General features: G+C 32.9%; 2 protein-coding genes across 2 annotated transcripts; one reads left to right on the top strand and one right to left on the bottom strand.

The window, feature by feature from the left end:
• The first annotated feature begins 443 nt into the window (after positions 1-443).
• Positions 444-2,442, top strand: LOC132736379 (uncharacterized). The gene is made up of 3 exons (XM_060723498.1): positions 444-612; positions 1,080-1,178; positions 1,563-2,442. The coding sequence occupies exons 1-3, from the start codon at positions 462-464 to the stop codon at positions 2,054-2,056; spliced, it is 744 nt and encodes a 247-aa protein (XP_060579481.1). The 5' UTR covers positions 444-461; the 3' UTR covers positions 2,057-2,442.
• Positions 2,443-9,012: 6,570 nt separating this feature from the next.
• On the bottom strand, positions 9,013-22,167 carry LOC132736392 (uncharacterized). Its single transcript, XM_060723518.1, has 16 exons — positions 22,074-22,167; positions 21,015-21,082; positions 20,449-20,611; positions 19,345-19,435; positions 18,619-18,788; positions 18,116-18,201; positions 17,113-17,362; positions 16,515-16,570; positions 15,874-15,950; positions 15,076-15,322; positions 13,364-13,518; positions 12,802-12,921; positions 11,806-11,925; positions 11,143-11,284; positions 10,151-10,301; positions 9,013-9,727 (listed from the first exon to the last, which is right to left on the bottom strand). The coding sequence occupies exons 1-16, from the start codon at positions 22,139-22,141 to the stop codon at positions 9,637-9,639; spliced, it is 2,055 nt and encodes a 684-aa protein (XP_060579501.1). The 5' UTR covers positions 22,142-22,167; the 3' UTR covers positions 9,013-9,636.
• Positions 22,168-22,695: the final 528 nt, after the last annotated feature.

Raw genomic sequence — 22,695 nt, 5'->3', positions numbered from 1 at the left:
AAAAAACCTCAATGGATTCCCTTTAAGAATTGTACTGGCCCGAATGTCCGTTTTAAAGTTTTTCCGTTCAAACTGTATTTAGTTAGACGCCTTTCCATTCCCCCTCCACCAAGACTTACTGTTCGTGCATAACCATTGTTCCACGGCGACAAATGGTCACTTAAAATTGCTGTACAGGTATCATCCAACCTTAAGTTTTTACATATTTTAGTTATTGTCGTTATTGTGTCTTTTAATGACTATATTCTTGTTTGTTTTATTTCGTTGTTTTTTTTTTGTGATGGTAACTGATAATTATCGTAGCCCATTTCAAAAGAGAAAAGAGGAACAATGTTATATATATATATTAATAAACATTTTGTCTATCCGACAGACAACAGATGCATTTCTTTCTCTAACTTTGCAATAAAATAGAAAATGAAGATGTCAACCAAGTTACCAAGTTACTTATTTCATTTTTGATGGTAATGCATTCAACTTCCGTTTTAAGTCATACATCTGGTGATCAGGCGCTAGCTAGTATAAAACGTTTGGAAAAATTACACAAAGCCATAGAAGAAGAAACAAAAATTCTGAAAATTCGGGCTTACTCAGTTTTTGGAGAAAGCAAGGGTAAGTGTAAATTAATGTTTGTTATTATTTTGTGCATGTGCATGTATTCATTTTCTTATTCTTGTGATAAAAATGCATGCATAAATCATATTACAATAATAACAAAATTTTCTTAGAGAGAAAAGATACATGTGTATATTGTAAGAATAAACTGAAGTGATTTAAACGCCTTCATAACGAAATCACCTGATTCATTTTTTTTTTCAAATCACTTTCAAGCACTCGCTAAGAATTATGCTGAAAAGACCTGTCAGTGAAAAGCGCATTCCACTTTTCTTAGTGCTGCATAGTTTAAAAGCAACATAGAAATGGGGACATAATTCAAAAGGGTCAAATGAAGGGGTAAATAAATCACAAACTCTCTGACTTTGTTATGTTGCGTTAAAAAATGTTGCAATAAAATTATTACAAAGAATTTTTTTTTCGTAAGTTTTGGTTTAATAAAATACATAATGAAACTGTTACAGAATCCGAGGACGAGCCTGACGAATCTCTACACCACGGAGGAAATTACGTGCGTTGGGGAAGAACAACGTGTCCTAGCACTTCATGGACGATATATAAAGGTAACATAAGATTTATAACTTATTATAGTTAGGACGAGAAACCTTTGTCTTATTCAAAATACATGTAAAAGAATTGTATACTGATAGTACCATACATACAAGTCTTATATTATCAATAAAAATAGTAATATTCGAAATCTAGGCTTTGGAGATAAGCCCAAAATGTTTCATGATTATTTCAAGTTTACGAAAGTTCTGAACACGTTTAACTTTTAATAGGGTCATTTTGTTTTGGTTAAATAATTAACATTGCTGTTTCAAAATAAACATTAATTGACGTATGAAATAACAACAATTTTTATTTTCTTGTTAATATGGCACGCTGTACCATATTTTGAGAAAGACCCATTTCATACGAATTCAGACCAATATTGACTATTATAGGATACGCTGGTGGATCTTTCTATAAACATACTGGTGCCGCGGCTAATTATTTGTGTCTACCTAGAGATCCTCAATGGAGCGAGAAGGCGATGGGAGAGAAAAAAAAGCAGGACAGTGTCGCCTTTGTTTACGGGTCAGAATATATACTAGCTCAGGAAAATGAAGGTTTTTTTGGATCTGAAGTCAATTCAGGCGGAGATGATGTGCCTTGTACAGTTTGCGGAGTAGAACGAACCAACATTTTGATGATTCCGGCAAGGACTTCATGTTATGATGGCTGGAAAAGGGAATACACAGGTTATCTTGTAGCTGGGCATCGTGATCATGCTGCGGCATCTGAATACATTTGCCTTGATGAAAATCCGGAAGCTACAGGAGCTCCCCGTAATGAGAACGGAAAGCTATTCTACTTGACGGTAGGAAAATGTGGTCCTTTACCATGTCCACCGTATGATGATGGAAGACTATTATCATGCGTGGTTTGCACGAAGTAGATGGTTTATATTCTACACTACCATCGGTTGGGTAATAATGTAATATTAACAATGCTATGATTGACTAATACTATAATTATTTTGTAAAGCTAATACTGTTGCATATAGACTATAAGGTTATTGTTTGAAACTTGAAGAAGTAGGAGAAGAAGGAGGAGAAGAAGAAAATGAAGAAGAAGAAGAAACCGAAATACCTGTATGGATGGAAAATGTTTGTATATTTTCTCATCAGCAAACAGCGCATTCATAAAATCATCGCTGAACGGATAATACCTCAAAATCGCAGTATAATTTTTTGTTCAGGAAAATTTATTCTGTTTATGCAAAATATGTACGCGTGTTATAAATAACATTTAATAACATTTTATGTATGTTTAATCAAATGATTTTTTCTAATAAACTTCTTTATTAAGAAGTTTTATTTCAAGATCGGTAAATGTGATTACATTAAGCCGTGTGCTTCAGCTAGGGGCTCATTGGAACACCTGTAAATCTGTTTATGATGTATTTTAGCGGTGGCATAATGGTTAACGTGCCTCTCTGCTGTGCATTATTTCAGACACGAGCGGGCACCAGAGTAGAACCACCGACGTTCCGTAAGCTAGCTGGATAATTCCTCACATGACTGAATCCAAAGTCCTTGACGGGACTACAGCGGTGAGGGACAAATGGTTTGAAGATAACTCGGTCATGGCCGCCCCATATCTCATGAAAATGGCTGGACTGTCGACTGACTTGAACCTTCTAAACTGTCGTGATGAATGATCTTTGATAAATTAACAAGATTTCTTCTTTAAATTCCAGTATTTGAATCAATAATTTCTGCCAATTAATACAGAAAAAGGTTTACTCATGACAGCTAGGCTTAGAACCAACATGCTCCCTGTTGTCACTACGAGACCCCAGAAAAAGTAACCAATGAACGAGCATCTAAATATATATATATATCTATCGCTTCCCATACTCTTCTGTCACAAGTAAACCGCAGAAAAAAATGAGCCAATCAATGGGCACACTCTGAAGTGCGGGTACTAATGCCTGCACTCCAGTAAACGCACTGTGCATGCATGTTATACAATTTAAGTGTGACACAGTTTCAACAGAAAGGTCCCAAACTATGATACAAATTTTACGTTGTTGATTCATAATTAATTTTAACTTTAATTCATCAATATAACAAGATTTCATGCCACGAGGACCATGTCCACAGTCAGGAAGAAGTTTAGCTTGCCATGCATGGTTTATTTATATAATGTTAATAATAAAGTGTTTTCATAATGGCCTTGTTATTGGGCTGAAGACTGTCATATTAGCCTGAACTAAAAAAATTAGTTACTTATTAACAAACAAAAACTAGTGTAAAATTCCGTGAGGTATTGCAAATGAAATTCTCGTTTTAAGAAGAGCTGTCACTGGAGACAGCAAAGCTCGACTAATTAAATACTGGACACAGTAAGGAAGTCAAAACTATCATGAAAGAAAAATCAATTATGATATAAATATATTTCTTCTTATGACAAGAAATCATAGTTGTTAACATAAATTTCAAGTTCAAGGAGGAATAATTTTGAAAATAGTCACTCTAAAGTTAAGGACCTTGTCACACAACATGTGTGTAATGATAAGAAATATATATTTGAAGTTTGAAATGATACCTTAAAAAGTAAAGAAGTTATAATATTTTTTAAAGAAAATCTAAGTTCAAAGAGAGATAAATCTGAAAATATTGCTTCAAAAGTTATGACCCTTGTCACACAAGATCTGGTTGGTAATAAGGAATATGTATTTGAGGAAGATACCTTTAAAACTAGAGAAATTATAGTAAAAAATAACATTTTTCAAGTAAAAAAATCTACGTTAATGGGGGGATAATTCTTGCAATATTGGCGCTAGAGTCATGAACCTTGTCACGTAAGATGTGGTTAATGTTAAGGAACATAATTATATTTGAAATATTATGTTGATCCCTTAAGAAATATAAAGTAACAGTAAAAATAATATTTTTTATGGGAAATTCTAAGTTCAAGGGGAGATAAATCTGAAATTATTGGTGCTAGAGTTAATAACCTTGTCACATAAGATGTGGTTGATGATGAGGAACATACAAATATTTGAAGTTTGAAGTTGATACCTTCAGAAATAAAGAAGTAACAGTAAAAAGTAGTATTTTTTAAGAAAAAATCTAAGTTCAAGGGGAGATAAATCTGAAAATATTGGTGCTAGAGTTATGAACCTGGTCACATGTGGTTGATGACGCGGACCCCGGGGCGAGTAGGACAGCTCTCCATGTACTTCGTATAGTCGAGTTAAAAAAACAACACAACAACACAAATGGTATCAATCACTTTATATATAATTAAAATTCATCTTTTTAACATATTCCATTTTCTTATTTCAGCAAATAAAAAACACTTTATATTAGTAACTCCTTTTCCTAAATACGGACAGAAACTCTAAATTAGTAGTAACAAGTATCTTAATATTACCTTCAAGTTTTCATACTTTCTTTATTCATAAATATTATGAATTTATCAGAGAGTAAGACATTGAAAAAAAACATCTATATATATTCAAAAGAGAAATTATCAGAAACTAGAACTTACGATGAATCAGACGATAAACAATAAAGTTTTTTTTGTTCTAGATTATTTTTAGTATCTAAATTACTATACATGTATATATGGACAGAATAATTTACAAAAAGAAAATACAATATTAAAATCTAAAGTTGCATATACAGTAAATACAAAAGAAATAATTTAAAGACTATCTACATCACAGACAAGTATGTACTGACCCTAACAAAAGAAATATCGACAGCAACTTTCCTTAATGTAATTGGTTTGTTTTACAATAAACTTGGTTAGCAAACTAGCCAAGGGAGATAATACTTAAAATGTTCTATCTAATTCTCTACATAAACAATCTGTCAAAATTGCATGTTCATGTACTGTTATATCAATATATGAATGCATAAATAATATAGAAGTTCCCAAAATTTGTCATTTGCTTTAATCATGCTATGTTATTTTTTTCACTAAACCACCTTGACTACCACATATTTTGCAAAATGACCCAGTATTTTCTTGTAAATCAGTAATAAAATATTCAAATAACATACCAAATCCTTATATAATTGGCAAAACAACATCTGTTTTCAGTAAATATTTAAAGCACTAAAAATAACTCACACCTTTAAATTTTGAAGGTAATTTTTTGTTGTCAAACCTTCCTTTTTTTCTAAGTCTCACAAATTTTCTTTCAACCATTAATTTCAATATTTGCACAAATAAAAATTTAAATGTTGCTTACTTTTCATATCATTTTAATTCCCAAATAAAGCATTCATGCCAACTTTTATTGTCTTAAAAAATTCATTAATTTAGATAAAGGTAACTTTTTTTTTTCCCTTTCAATATGCACAACACATAATATTTCTACACATTTCTATGTTAAAGATTACAAAACACACTAGATAGAAGAGATAGAATAATACTACAAAAGTAAATTGTTTAATTGAAGTTTGCTGTTATTTGCTGACTCTCAAGTGACATTAGCATGTTACAGGTCACATAGAAATTGACCAAATGTCAAAGAAATGTCACAATTGTGTTTAAGACAAACATTTCAAACAAAACAGACCATAAACCAAAGATCAAGCCAGTTTCATCACTTGTTAAAACTAAACAGCTGTAATAAGCAACTAAAATAAAACTAGCTGTCATTGCTATCAGTCACCGAATTCTAAATGTGATAATTTATGTAAATAAAAGGACAGAAACAAGAGCTGATCGTAAGACAGCCTGCTCAACCATTCTCAGAGCTCAACAGTGGGAACAAGAGGGCCATGATGGCCCTGAGGTCGCTCACCTGTATATAGGCCACCCCCCCCCCCCAACCCCCTAATGTTGCAGGGCCAATTTTAACCAAAGGGCTTCTATTTGCACAAACTTGGTAGACACCCAAAACAGATGTTTCATGCTTAACATCAAAGCTCTAGCTCATTGGGCTTTTTAAAAGAAGACTTTTTTAAAGTTTTTACTATACACATATAGTTAAAAACAATGACACCCCTGGGGCCGGGCCAGTTTTGACCCCAGGGCTTTTATTTGAACATACTTTGTAGACACTCACTAGAAAATGCTCCGTGCTTAATATCTAAACTCTAGCTATTTGGGTTTTTTCAAAGAAGCTATACACATATAAAAAAATCAATGACCCCCCCCCCCCCCCCGGGCGGGGCCAATATAGACCCCAGGTCTTTTATTTGAACAAACTTTGTAGACACTCACTAAAAGATGTTTCATGCTAAATATCTTAACTCTAGCTATTTGGGTTTTTTCAAAGATTTTTAAGTTTTTGCTATACACATATTAGGAAAACCAATGACCCCCGGGGCGGTGCCAATTTTGACCCCAGGGCTTTTATTTGAACAAACTTGGTAGACACCTATTAGAACATGTTTGATGCTCAATATCTTAGCCATAGCTCTTTGAGTTCTTTAAAAGAAGATTTTTTAAGTTTTTACTATATGCATATAGGGAAAATCAATGACCCCCCCGGGGCGGGGCCAATTTTGGCCCCAGGGCTTTTATTTGAACAAACTTGGTAGACACCCATTAGACCATGTTTCATGCTAAATATCTTAGCTCTAGCTCTTTCGGTTCTTTAAAAGAAGATTTTTTAAGTTTTTACTATATGCAGGGTTCCCTCTGGGTCAAAATTAGTTTGCGCCACCAAATTCGCCAATCAGAAAAAGTTGGAGCCAATGGCTCCAAATTTGGAGCCAATAATTCTGCAAGGGAGACATGCCTATCTTTACTAAGATATGCTAGTAGTTATATATCATTATGATTACAGACACATATTTATAATATTTCATTTTATTTACAGCTGCACATGTTTATTATCTAAAATATAGACATATTATTATGTGGTTTTCAAATTCCATTTAAATAAATACACATGACAGCATAAATGTAAAAAAAAACTTCATGTTAAGTTAGTCATGGGAGGTCATGTTTTCCACCGTTTTGCCAGTATAGCAGTTCTTCTCACAGGCTGGACTGAGCCAAGATCTTTCCCAGCTTCTACCCAACAATCTGGTGATCTACAGATACAAAATAAATAAAAACAACATTACTGTAAATTGATGTCATCTAAAAATCATTGAGAACAAAAAATGAAATAAATACTAAGTACATGTTGTATTTTTAACAATGAAAAATATTGTTTATTTTAATAGGATTTACATTTGAATTGACACTTCAGCACTTTACTTACATTCACAGGGCTCGAGCTACTGGGCGATTCGGGCGAAATAGTCGCCGAATTCCGCCTGACTTCGCCGACATCCTACATGAAAGCGAAGATGAAGTCGCCCGATTTTATTGATCCATTATTGAAAATAACCAACAATAACTGTGAATAACATGTTGTGTGTTTGCTTTGTTTACCCTCGCCGCCGGAAAAAGGGACTGTCATGCATCTCAATCAACGCGAAACGTCATTAATCCGTTTGTTTACCAACATGTCATAAAAGTCTAATTAACAGACGCTCGAGGAACAATTAGACTCCGCCCACGGCGAGATTACCGATACGTGCGAGAAACCAATCGTAATTCACGTTTCAATCGAGGCGACATTATTAAACCAATCATTTAATCGCTAACATACCAGTAACAATTATTTATGATGGACGGATCAAACGTCAATTAAATTTTCACTATCGAATGATTGTCAGAATTAAGAGGACCGCTCGAGATATAACTGTAACGGTAATTTTAAATGAAAGTTATGATAACCTTTTTTTGTCGACGAGTTAAATTTGATAAAATTGACGGCGTATTACACTGTATTTATTACAAATGTAGTTAAAGTAAAGACCGTTTCTTTCGTTATCTACTTTCATTTTCTTACAACATAAGTGAATATGAATATAATGTCCGCGCAAGCTTTTTAATAGTAAATCAGAAGGGAATAACTGTTAATCCACCCATGATATGATCCATGATAGGAATCAACTATGGCTTTTTTATCTTCATTTAATGCAATGGTTGCATTTATGATTACATGATACTCATTCTTATTATTACTTGTTTCAAACTACATGTACTTTTAAATTAAAATTGAATATTCTGTTGTAACACAAATCCAATTCATTTAATAAGATAAGTACAGTGAGTCAATGTAATTGCAATAACATACAACAAACATCGATAAATGAATCTCCTCACTTCTCCCTAAAGTCTCCCCACTTCTCCCTAAAGCAGCTGGAGGGAGAAGTGACTTCTCCCTAAATTTTGAACCTAGCTTGAGCCCTGATTCAGATATGAAAATATTAATATTGCAGCAAACAGTGGCTTTAGATCAATCATTAGTGAAATTATTCTTTTAATTGTGATCCGATTTAATATTCAAACTGTTATTATCTTTAATCAGTTGACGAGTCAACTTACCTAAAGTTCAATGTTTATCAACATATCAGACGATCTTTCACTTCTCTGTTCGCCACTAACACCTGTTGACCACACATGTTATTATCAGTGCTCCAAGTCAGAGAATGAAAGACGTAAATTGTTCCAATAAACACATAGACACTTTCATCTTCACATGTTCCCGAAGTGTCACACAATTGATGACATAATTGATTATACGGTACCCGATTAAACAGTTTGATAAACAAACTAAGAGTGCGTGACCTTTCACATTTAGGCCGCTTATGTAATTGACGCGGCAGCTTATGACATTTAAGTGTAGTAGTTGTCGGATGCTTTTATCTTACGTTGGCGCCAGTTAAATTCGCCAATTAAAGATTTTATGCGCCAGAATTAATATTTTGTCGCATTTGGCGCCATTGGCGAGCGACAGCGGGAACCCTGATATGCATATAGGGAAAATCAATGACCACCCCCGGGCGGGGCCAATTTTGACCCCAGGGCTTATATTTGAACAAACTTGGTAGACACTCACTAGAACATGTTTCATGCCAAATATCTAAGCTCTAGCTCTTATGGTTTTTTAAAAGAAGATATTTAAAGTTTTTTCTTTCGGTTGCCATGGCAACAAGGTTTCTGCATGGAATTAAATTCTTTGAACAATTTTTAAAGGTGACCACCAAAGGAACATTCCTGTGAAGTTTGGATGAAATTGGCTAAGTGGTTTATGAGGAGATGTCATTTAAAGTAAAAGTTTACGGACGACGGACGGATGCCCGGACGAAAAGCGATCACAAAAGCTCACCCTGTCACTTTGTGACAGGTGAGCTAATAACTCTGTAAAAAGGTCACTATAGGAATTGTGCCCATCATGTGAGAGAGTCACAGAAAACAAGTGTGTGAAGTTTTAACTCATTCTCTTCAGTAGACTTGGAGATACAAACTTGCACCCAAAAATTTAAGCAAAGTGTGACAACTATGCCAAAGCCGGGGTAAGTACATTAGCTCTCTGATATATTTTTTCAGTGGTTGAAACTAACAAAGCGTTTCCTTATCACATCATTTCATTTATCGGGATTGCTGGACTGCTGTACAAATGTTTCTTTTCTCAGGGCTAATGCTTGTTAATTATTTGATTTAGTTTCAGGACTGGTCTAGAAGTTGTATTTCTTGTACACGTAATGAGCACTCGTGCATAGTTAATGTCTCTGTTGCTGCAAGTAGTTCATGGCTCCTGTGAATTGAAGATAATGTAAAATTATCAAAGAAAAACCTAAAAAAAACACTTAAAATATTTATTATGAAATAAAACATTTCAAAATAATAAAAGAATAATTTTTGTGATGGCATATGGTGTGGTGTAAGTCAGAGCAGTTGCTCAGATCACAAGAAATATGTTATTATATTATACATTGTAAACTGTTGTGTTACTTTATGTAAGTTAATAAAGTGTTGTTCTGGTTCACAACTTGACAAAATATAGTAATGCCAGTAAATAATTCAGCTTCCTTCATTTATGACACAGTTTCTCAAAAATCTCTTACATTCATATTTAATTTTCTATAAAATAATAGCAGTATGGTATTTATAAATATAATTTAATGTAAAAACTTTTCCCTTAAAAGACTTGCAAGAAAAAGTACAAAAACTTCCTTACTTTTTTAACTCTTCCTCCATTCCTTCAACAGCTTGTTCCATGGTAACCATAGCATTACCCATAGCAGAGATAGTGGGAATATCTTGTCTTGTTATAGCACTCACTTCCCCTAGTAACCTCTCACTCTCTAGTAACTGTGCTTCTAACTTGGCTAAAACACACAATAATTACAATCTTGAGTAACTCAAATGAAAACAATCTGTTTCAAAACAAATCATTAACAAGACTACTATCTAATTTAATTTTACCTTGACCAATGTTAATTGGTTGTTTTTTTTTTATTGTTTTCTTAAGAATCATATACGAGGCTTTTTCTATGTAAAATTTGTTTTTCTTTTTCTGAGGTTAGGTTTTCAGAAGCACTTATACAGTAAATATTATACAACAACTTTCCAGCTTTACCTAGGAAGACCTAAGGTGCCCCTCCATGCATTTTTGCAGGCATGAGCGGGCAGCGGAGTAGAACCACCAATGTTTAGCAGGCAAGTTTGATTGCTTCTTCACATGCAGGAATTAAATCATGAAGAGAAGACAGCAAGTGATCTAATTATTTTTAAAATTTAGCTTTGAAAACATTAAATGTTCCTGATTATGCACTGGTGAAAATGATAGAGCATCTTGTTTGTTTTTTTAATTTAAGGCTGATTCACCATGTAATACACAAATGGCTAACAACAAACTTACAAAGCAAGTTTGCTAACTGAATAGGATTCTAAAATGATTAATCAGTCCCTTTTTACAAATTTAGAAGTATCAATTTTAGTTGTTATAAATGCATAAAAAAAATCTGTTTATACTTCTGCATAAATCAAAACTTAAAAGTACAAAAACAAATAAGACAGTCAAGCAAAACAGCTCATTGCTTATCTTAACATATAAAATCTCTTAACAGGGTTTCAATCTAATCCATGCATACTCCAAACATATTCATTTCATGCAGGTATTTTGTAATTTGTTCTTTTTTCAAAATTTAGAATTACACAAAATGTTACCTTGAAATTGTTCCTCATTTTCAGGTAAATGTATATCTTTGGTAGGAATTTGATGTCGTGTTGTATCTAATGCATACGCCAAATTACTGTATTGTTTTTGTAACGATGGTAAATTATTCACCACTGGTCCAAGACACTGCCTCTATTTGACAACAACAACAACAGGAAGTTATTAACACTGTATGACCAAATATGGATGAGTAAAAATTAATTTATAACCACTTTAGAATATTAAGGGCTTGAACATTACCAATACTAAGAGTTTGACACTTGACTTTGCAACTTACCTACACCACTCACGAAATCAAAATTTAACTGGCATATTCAAGACAAACAATACTTTATACACATGAATTTGTTATGATAGATAACTTGCATTTTACTAGTTCATGTAATATTTAGCTACATGTTCTTACTTGCACTTCACACATGCACAAAATTTGTATTGATCCTTGATGAAAGTTAAGTTGTTTTATGTTTTCATTGAAATTCCACAAATTAGTGAGATGCATGTGCTTCTCAATCCATCATTTCTTAGTTTATTTCGCAGCAACCAGTAACATACAATTCCAATCATTCTTTTAATAAAATTTAACAATTTCCAGTAGAAGCTAGAACCAAATTTCAATATATAGCTATCTACAGAAACCTGAACTTGTTTACCTGAACTTCTGCCAGGTTATCTGTAATATTTGTGTGTCTAAGTCGAGAATATTGCTGTTCCCTGTCCAACTTTAACTTCCTTAAACTTTCTACTTCCTCATACAAACCATAGATTTGTGCCTGAAACAATGAAATCTCTTGCATTAGTCATTTGTAAACAAAAGAATTAGCTACAGTTGTACATTTAAATATGACCATAGATCACATTTTTTTTAGGAAGTTATTCTGTTGGCATACAAACAGTTAATGCTGCAACCCTGGTGCCAACTGGTTCCTTAGATAATATAATGAGCTTGCTACAAAAAGATCAGAAAAGAACTACAATAACCTTACCAGGCTTACCTGTGTTAATTTGACTAATGTTCAAACAAATGAAAATACTGATAATTATATCACAAAAATATATGATGATTCTTCAGTATTCAAAACATGGCATTTTACAATTTACTGTTTCTGTGTGTAGTTTGTATTTCTATAGAGGAAGACTTTGCATTATTTCAGACCTGTGTCTAAATACTGGCCTTAGCATAAACTAGCTGGACAGCCAGCTGACAAAAGAATCCAAAGTCCATGCGGGGATTCATACCCAATGTGGTTAGTGACTTGAAGTCATTGACCTTATGGTCAGCATCACAGATCTGTGAATGATTCTACATATGAATAATAATAGAACCATGTCTGAATAGATCATTAAGTACAATAATGATTGTCAATGATCACTTCTAACTTTTCTATCACATTTGAACAAATTACTATCACTCTAGATCACAGTTACATATGATATATGACAGTGTAAAACTACATTTTTTTTCTTCAGATGTGTTTCGTTAACAAGCTCTTATTATAAATTCCTATTCTATCACAAACATTGTCCAAATTTACATTTATCATTTTGTAACTTGTTCTTCCCCCAATATACACCTAATTTTACACGTTTTTGGACAAAAGTGGGAGCGCCAGACCTATTTCTATGCTAAGCATTATTTCTGCACTCACCATTGCTTGCTTTTCTTGTTCATGCAAAGTCTTCCTGGCTTTTGCTTCCAGGAATGCCCACTGCAGTTTATACATATACAAGAGGTCTACTTTCTGCTGAGCTGTCTTCGGATCTAATTTCTGAAAACATCATAACCAACTAATGTCAAATTTCTTTCAAAATATTTCTATGAATATTAAGTTCCTCATGTTGAAAAAAACAATAAACAAAGTAAATCGAACTAAAATAATTAAACATATAAATAATAATCAGTTTCTCCAAACCCTTTGAATAGGGAATTTAACATGCTGATAATAAAAGAAAAACTTGCTAGAATGATCTTAACATATCAGTGTTAATGCTATTCTTGCATAATTACAAAGATATAAATTACATTTGCATTAACAGGTCAATATATAGCCAAACTAAAAACATAACATGAACCAAGTTAAGGAGAACTTCTTGAATCCAAGGCAGGTGATATATCATCACTTTAGTGCAGTAACGGGTTAACTCCTTACATAACTAAAGTGCACTAAAGTGATGATATATTGTACAGTATATTTTTCCACGATGACATACCTGTTTAGGTTTTGAGGCTAACACAGACTGGTTATACAGGGATACATTAGACAATATAGACTGTCCCATCAAATCATCTCGATATTCAGTCTTTAGTCGAGATCTTGACTTACCACTCCCGTGTTTCTCTAACTGATACACCCTTGATGTATCACCTAGAAATAAATAACTTGATAAATAAACACCTATGTAAACAGTAGGTAAACAAGAGCCCGGTTTGAGCCGGGTGATGCTCCCCGAATAGGTTTTGGACACAGGAAAGTACACCTCTTGTAGTTTCAGAGTTATGTCCCTGGAAAAAGTTCAAAGTGCAATAATTCCAAAATTAGGCCAGGCAGAGTTACTGTTCTTTGCACTGCACTGCTAATCAATGTGATCTATCAACCTACAAAAATTCTTGATGATATCTCTTATGATTTCCGAGTTATGTCCCGGACTAAAAAAAAAATTATAAACAAAGGGCAATAACTCCAGAATTAGACAAGGAAGAGTTATGATTCTTGTGCACTGCACATCTACCCATTGAGATATATCTACCTACAAAGTTTCATGTTGATATCTCTTATAGTTTTACAGCTATGTCCTGGACAAGATTTTTCTAAAAGGGGAGATAATTCAAAAATGAGGCTTTACAGAGTTATGGTTCTTTTGCACTGCACCTCTACTCAATGAGATCTATCTACCTACAATGTTTGATCTTGACATCTCTTATAGTTTTAGAGATATGTTCCGGACAAAGTTCAAAGTGTTAAAATTAACAAAGGGCAATAACTCCAAAATTAGGACGAAGGGGGTTATTGTTCTGATGCACTGCACATCTACCCATTTAGATCTATTCACCTACAAAGTTTCATGTTGATATCTCTTATAGTTTTAGAGTTATGCCCCGGACAAGATTTTTCTATAAGGGGAGATAATTCAAAAACCGGGCAAAATAGAGTTATGGTTTTTGACACTGCACTCCCCCTCAATGCCCTCTACCACTGTATGAAGTTTCAACAAATTATCTCCAAGGGTTTTCAAGTTATGCTCCGGACAACACAACGGACGGACAGACGGACGGACAGACGGACAAGGCGCCGACTATATGCTCCCCCGAAATTTTTCGGGGAGCATAAAAAAGATAGATAGAGGAATAAGAGCTGCCACAGTGGGAAGATGAGATCTTTTCTTTAATTGTCATTTTGTGTTTTGTTTAAAGACACATTTGCAATATAACAGATGATGTAGAAGAAACCTTGCTTAACTGGTGGAGGAAGACCTCAGATGCTATTCCCTACATTGCCCTAGCAAGCATCTAAGTAAAAGCACAGAAAGTCTTTGTAACCTAGCTGGATAGCTTTTTCACACAACATAATTCAAATTTGAAGGCATTTATTGTATTCTGGCAAAGATATCCTTATTTATGAAAAGGAACAGAAAATAGATAAAACCTTTAAGGCCCATTATGCCCTGGAAATATTTTTACTATAATTTTCAAAACCTTTTTTATTTTGTGTTCTTTCATATTCCCATAAAAGTTATTCATTGGCCAATTATCTAAACCATCTTTTTTATGACAAATAATTTCAAATTCAGAGTTTTAATACTTTAGGTGATAAGCATCTAACATGCTCTAAAACAAAATACTTGAACATTATTTAACTCATGCTTGCCCTTTATAAAGAAGGAAAAAAATATTTGTTTCTCAGGCATAATGTGCTTTTGAATACCTGCGAGTAAAGAAACTTCTGGATGAATAGCTGAAGCGTCTATATCCATATCATGTGACAGATGTGACCCGTCCATTGTAGGTGTAGATGTTTTACCTCCTGTAGAAGTTATGGACTGGTTTTCTGGGGTACGGGGACGTTCCGAGACAGAGTCCTTCGTGAGCTTACGGTTAATTTTACCAGCACTTTTCTTGGCAGATTGAGGATATTCTACACTCTTACTAGCTCTAGACTTGTCAAAAGATGACTGCAAATAATAGACAATACTTTATCAGTGAAAAGAAAATTATGACAAGGAAATACATTAAAGCATTAAACAGTTCTTAACAAAAAATATCATGCTCTTACAATAAAGAGATAATATTTTTTCCTCCTTTAGCGAAATCTTTGTAACCAATGGCAGAAACTACGTTATCTCCATTAAAATCACTTCAAAAATAATAACTTGTAACAAAGGTTGGTTCTTTCCTCAATTTGCTTAATTCACCAACAAAATATATCCAGGGCAGACTAAGCCCCACTCCTAAAAGGGTGGAAAAAACACAGTCTCCATTTATGTTATGTAAAACTTTAATAACTTAATTAAGATGAGAAATTTCTTGAAAATGCTTGAAATTATTTTCTTAATCGTATCATCTAATATACTTTAGGAAAGATTAAAATCACCATGAAAATATCTTGCCCCTGACAACATCTGAAAATGGTCACTCTCATCTTTTAGTAATTATTCCAATTATTAAAATGACAGCTTTGACAGCAAGTTAAATTACTGGAGATATATACAAGATATAAACCCACCTTTTCTATTCTAGATGATAAAGAAGCCTTGACCTTTGACTCTGCAGATTGCATGTATCTAGATGGTACCATACGACCTGAAATTATTATATCAGTAATAAGCTCCAATCAGCTACTTAACATATCTGTATCAAAACTGTAATCTATTATCACATATATGGGAGATGATGGGTTGAATCACCTTATTCTGATAAAACTAGTAGTCTTTTCACTTTGGATTCTGCAAATTTTTTTTACTGGGTTTTAAGTCGTGAATTAAAGGTCAGGGGGCCACTCTCCAAGGTCATATGGCCACTCTCCAAGGTCATATGGCCACTCTCCAAGGTCATATGGCCACTCTCCAAGGTCATATGGCCACTCTCCAAGGTCATATGGCCACTCTCCAGCTTGACTTGTGGAGAGTAAGACCTCAGCCGCCCCTCTATGCATAGTTTCAGGCACAAGCAGGCACCCAAAGTAGAACCCCAAAAATTCCACTAGCTAGCTAGCTATACAAAGTTCCTAGCACCATTCAAACCAACAGCAGTGTGAGATAAAGAGAATATATGATCGTATCATCTTAAATTTACATTTTATGAAGTTAAAATTGATGTTTGATGAGAATTCATTTTTTCCATGAAATTGATATTAAACAGACTTACCTTTCTTCTTTTTAGCAGTCTCAGGCCTTTTCTCTTTTCTAGTGGAAGATGGCACCCTAATCAACAAGAGAACATAATGTTATTCTTGCTTGATTACAACATTAAACATTCACAACTGCATTGAATGCGGGTTAATGTTTGTCTGTTAAAAATTTTAAGTGAAATGGGGCATAACTCTGAAAAATTGCTTTCAAACTTACAACCTTTGTCTAACAACTGCACCTTGTCATGACTGGATGATTACCAAAGCAAATGATGACATAGATGATGCATGGTTATAATGTAAGTGTGATTGATCGGCCTTTTTACTTCCTATAACTGGGGCCGATATAGGGCTGCTTCCCCAAAGAAAATTTCTTAAAATTATGCAGTTTTCCCCAAAAATTGAATTTACATCAAGTTTTACTTCCCCCATGCAATTTTTCCCCAAAATTTAGGGCTGGGCTGCTTCCCCAATCTGTGAAAAAAGCCCTGGATTGTCTTAATAAAATACCACAAATGAAAAATACCCCTTAATACATTATTATTTATATCTACAGGTCTGCCAGAACATTCGGAATAAAAGTCAAACAACCTGATTGTTGGACATAATCCATACCTTTCATCTTTTGATGTTTTGTTCTTTAATTTGTGATTAGTTACAGTGTATTCTTTCACACTATTGTTGTCATTATCACTAGTAACTCTGTCATCGTGTCTATCCAGGAAGAATTTATCTGAGTCAGCAGAATCACTGAAATCTGGCTGCGGACAATTATCAGAGAGTGATTGTAAAACTCTTCTATCCTGTTGTTGGGGAGGTGTCATTGGAATAGATTGTACAGCTGTGTAAGGATTTATATGATCGTCTGAAATCATGAAGAAAACTATCGTAACATATTAGAAATTTGTTGTGTACATTTGTATATTATTATAACAGGCACTCTGTCAGGACCCACAGACCTATTCTGCAAAGTTCAGGTCAGATATATTTTTCTTAATTGCAAGACAATCTGTCCCAAACAATGTGGGAGTCATCAAACCTTCAGTCTTACACCAAAATCAGGGTAATAAAATTGCACTTGAAGGCTTGATGGACAAAAGAATTTTGGGTCCGTGCTAAGTAAAAATACTGCCGTGCTTGTCCAACTTGAGAAGTACCTTTGGTAAAATACATACAGTATAAAAAGTTAGTGAAAAATAATCTGTAATATATCTAAAAAAGATCTGTTCAAAATTCTTTACATGAAAGAAGAAAGAAATCAGGCACAACAACAAATGGAATAAATGTTGTGCACACAGCTACTTGGTGTCTATGATATAAGTTCATATAACTATACCAAGGGGAGGGGTGGCCTAGTGGTTAATGTGTCTGCCTCTCAACCAAGGGATTATTGGTTCGAGCCCTAATCGGGTCACAACCATGATACTAATACTGGTTGGCTCCAGGAAGCGAATTCCAAAGGGATTAATATAAGTTGCAAGAACTTGTTTCGCAATCGAGATTAAATAAATATATTCTAACCAACTTAGTTTGAGAATTAATTAACAAAGACTTCCTTCAAACAAAACAAGCAGAAAATAAAATTTTGAGAAACTGGATAGCAAATACATGTACAAACCTGGTAATTTTTCTGTAATTATGACTGGTATTTTATGTTTAGATTGTCTTAAATTTTCACCAGAATCCCTCACAGCATTTTGTTGTCTGAAATATGAACATGTTTCTGTTTATGTTTCCAACTTAATATTGCAAAGGTGAATTTTTCAACCTCTAAAGTATCAACAGCCTGCTTCAACATAACTTTTATTATAAGATTTATTTGATTCATTCTAATAAGATGTTTAACATTTATAATTGTTACACTTACAGATCAATTTCAACAAATAAAAAATACACTTTTCTTAGTAAATGGAATAATTCTTATTCTGGACATAAATTCAAAACTAGAAAAACCTCTTAGCACATACATTTTTTTTCTTGTGGTTGTAGACAGTTTTCACAAATGAAAGAATCCAAAATAAATTTAAGTCTAAGTCCACATAGTTTTCTCTTCAGTTAAAGCACAATGTATAGATTATGTCACAAAATATTTATAACATTCACTTAATGTGATAACCATACCTTAATGAATGATTTATTCTAGATGGAGAATGGCACACTATTTTGACTGGAGATTTGTCCACACCAATTCTTATATCTACTTCAGAAACATCTGGGTTTACAGTTTGTCTTGATGCATCTATACACAACACTTCATCTGGTTTCTGATACCTTGACCTCAGTTCTGGAGTCTGTACACAAATATTGAACAGTTCAAACTCAGCAAGCATTCTAACCTTTTTAAATCAATCAACTTATATTTCCAAGCAAGACAGTTTGGGAGTTTTCAGATAGACATATAGGCAAAATTATAATTGTTCAATAGAATGTTTTAAACTTGGCATTTTAGACTATAATGAAAGAAATATTTGGAGCTCAAAAAACTTGGGTGTCACCGATCCCACTTTCTTCTAAATCAGTATATGAAAATTCAAGAAAACGCTTAATGAATTATAATTATTTATAATAAAATATGATTTAAGTTCTAATCAAAACACACTTCCTCTTTTCATATATCTTCTTTTCTACAACTAAATGTAGTAATACTTTGAATAAGGGTGCATGAGGTAAGCATACACAGGAACTATGTGGTTAATTCAAATTAGGTAAAAATCTCTAAATATTCACTTGCCATGTTCATTGGCAATTTTCATCAAGTGTAACATTACTTAAAACAATAATCCTAATTGGGTTAATGTAAATGTTTTAATAAACAACTACATGCATAACAAAGCTTTATTTTATTACCTCATCACCCATTTCACTATCTGTCAGATCGAGGCTCCCTGCAGGTTGTCGATTATCTGGAGTACGGGGTTCAGACACCTTTGGTACACATCTATATTAGTAAATGTTTAATATTAGTGAGCAAATACCATATCATGTAAAAACAATGGTCTACTCAGCAAATTCTTCACCAAATGCAGTGTTCGAAATTAGCAGGAGTCCTATAGCCCCTGACTACTAAATTTCTCCTCGGGCTACCAACTTTTCACAGTAACAAGCCCGACCAGGCTACTGTATTTTCAGAGGCAATATAAACAACAGTTTTGAACAAATGATTTGTGCTAGTGAAATGTCTTTTGGGCTAGTGAATATTCCAATCTGGTAGTCCAACCAGTCTAGTGGATTCAAATCCTAATTTCTTACACTGCAAATGCACAAAAAAATTATCAAAACTGATCCAAAGTACTTTTTTAAAATCAATGTGAAGTGCAGAGTGTCAACACTTATTTTAAATTTTACTCAGTTTCTAAGTACTTCAGTCTCTACCTTGGAGATTACTAAGTATGCTCTATAACAATATCTTTATTATTTGTGAAAAAAAGGATATGAAAACTTGATTATCAAAAAAAACATACTTGAAAAGTGAAATATAAGACTGAGTCATTTAGAAAATTTTCTTTTAGCTTTCAGTTCAAAATAATCATTTCATTATGATTTTTTAACAAAGATATTTTTTACTCCCTATGCCCAAGCTGGGGAATCATACAAATTTTTAATTGAATATTGTCATCATGAGGCGGTTGTAGGTCGAAATGCATTTTAGGCTGCCTCAAAACTTTTGTTGTGTGTAATAGAACCAAAAAACACCTTATCTCAAATTTAGAACTAACTGATCTAAGAAATTTTTTAAATGACAGACATGCTTTGAGACAATCAGAAATAAATTGTATTAATATTCCCCAAAATATCCATGTTTTCTGTGGATATCAAAATTCTAATTTTATTCACAATTCTTTGATGACAAGGAAGTTTTATAATAAGAACCATCAACAACTTAACACACCCTAGTCATTATTGACCAGGCAATCATTTTTTAACTTTTTATTCATATTTTCAAATGATTACCTTCTAGGTGAGAAAACGGATTCTTCAAGCCTTCCTTGAACAAGTGATGTTTGATGCAGTTGTGAATTATTTGCCGATTCATTTATTGTATGGCTTGTATTTGAACGTGAAGGTGCCAACTTTCTAACAGATGTGTTGGATAGAAGACTTGCATTCTGAGACTCTGTAATAACAAAAGTTGTTTTCTGTCAATCTATATAAGCAGTGATATGTTCTCATAATAAATTCGCATTTATAATATGGAGATTCAATGTGAACATTTTTCTTTTATGTCTAATAAAATTCATTTAATCAATGGTCATTTGTAAACACATGTACATTGTAACCAATGTTTATGAATAATGCTGATCTACATAAGCAATTTTTTGCTGCACAATTCACGATTGTAACCCATGTATATGATTATGAATAATGCTGATCTACATTTTATAAGCAATTTTTTGCTGCACAATTCATCATGCATTAGGGACATTCCTGATGTTAAGAATTACATATTTTTTTTTTTAATATATTTATGTTTCTTTCCACAGAAATAATACCCTAAAAATACATTAGTAAAATATTACCAGAAGCTGGAACACTGCCTTGTGACGGGGCTCCATTTGTTATCAATCTCCCCTGTGCAAGTGTTTTTCTGAAGAAGAAAGAAATAAAGCAATATGACTTTATATCAAGTTATTGCATTTATCTCATGTATGTATATAGTGACAGTGTATTGAATGAGAGTACATGTAGAGGTATTATTTAGAAATATTAAAGGATAGGATAGGATGATAATAAATTTATATTTTATAACATACTTCATTAATTTATGAAAAACATCATAATTTGTATATCTGTATTTCTCTGCAAATACTGGAAGTTTATAGTCTAATATTTCTTGAACAACAATTCAAATTTCTTTCAAACTTACTTTATTGATTAAACATAATAAATGATAACATTTAATAAAAAAAATATTTTGGTTGACTGTTGTGTTTGAATAATTTTCTTTTAACCAATTTTCAAGTCATATAATATTTGAATTCCATATAGAATTTATGTTGTAATTCAAACGTTTAAACAAAAATGAATTCAAGAGCTATTTGTTGCCTTAATCTAGTGTGCCCATATCTTTATTATAGACTATAGTTTTTTTAGTTAATAACAGTTTAACACAGGCCAACGTCAAATTATTTGTGAACAATTTATGTATCTAAATTTTGCAATTTTTAACTATAAATTTTATTGAATTCTTCTTTGTGTACACTATTGCTACCATTAGGTCAAACGCATTGAATTAACCAATTGATGAAAACTTACTATTTCATTTGACACTGACAGTATAATCAGGTAACTGCGGATATTTAACTTATAAAATAAAGAAAACAATGTACAGTATATTTACTACTGATCTTTGAGGCATATTATAGTATATAGACAAAATATACTTGACAACTGCCATTCAGCTTTTATTTATAAAAATGCAAAAAAAATTAATTTAAATGTTTATCGCGAAAACTGATGATATCAGTTTGATACCGATTCCCTGCACTAAATATGAAAGTTTATATAAATCATACAATGCCTCCGGACAACACAAAAGATATGTTCATATTTTTTTTTATTACAGTTATCAAACCAACCTAGGCTTTCGCTGGCCAACATTTTCTTGAACTTGGGCAGGTCTGTACAAATTTCGTTTGGTCGCCATTTTGAAGTCGCCGCCAATAGGGTAGGGAAAATTCCCAAGGTCCGGAATCCGGAATTAGATAAAAAACAAATTTTTCGATAATTTGCTTTAAATAGGGCTACTTACAATCTAATTGTTTATATTGGAGTCCTCTTATAATTATTATTTGCTGTATCAAATAGACAGTCTGACTGGATTTTAAAATGCAGTTTTTGGATTTCAGTATATATGTTTTTGAAAAAATGGATTCCAAAGTACTGAAGCATACTCCAGTAAAGGTCTTACAGTTGTTTTAAACAAAATAGTTACTTTCTATGTAATTAAATTTGAAAAACATCTTCATTAAGACACGGATTTATATCATGGAGCTTAAAAGTTGTATGTACATGTATATATCTGTGTTTATATATCCGTGATTAATATGCTTTAATTCTGTGTGATTTCAAATATATGTGTTTCGGGCTTTAAATTTGAAGACTATAATCACCCAAGATCCTTTAATACTTCGATAAATTCTAATTCACGGCCATTTAACGAATATATAAGCATGATATATTGATTTTTTTAATTTCTAT

The sequence above is a fragment of the Ruditapes philippinarum genome, unplaced genomic scaffold (genome assembly GCF_026571515.1).
Source record: "Ruditapes philippinarum isolate M1 unplaced genomic scaffold, ASM2657151v2 ctg488_1_1_1_1, whole genome shotgun sequence".
Classification (NCBI taxonomy): Eukaryota; Metazoa; Mollusca; class Bivalvia; order Venerida; family Veneridae; genus Ruditapes; species Ruditapes philippinarum.
Note: the sequence above shows the minus strand (reverse complement) of the source record. Positions and strands in the feature narration are given on the sequence as shown.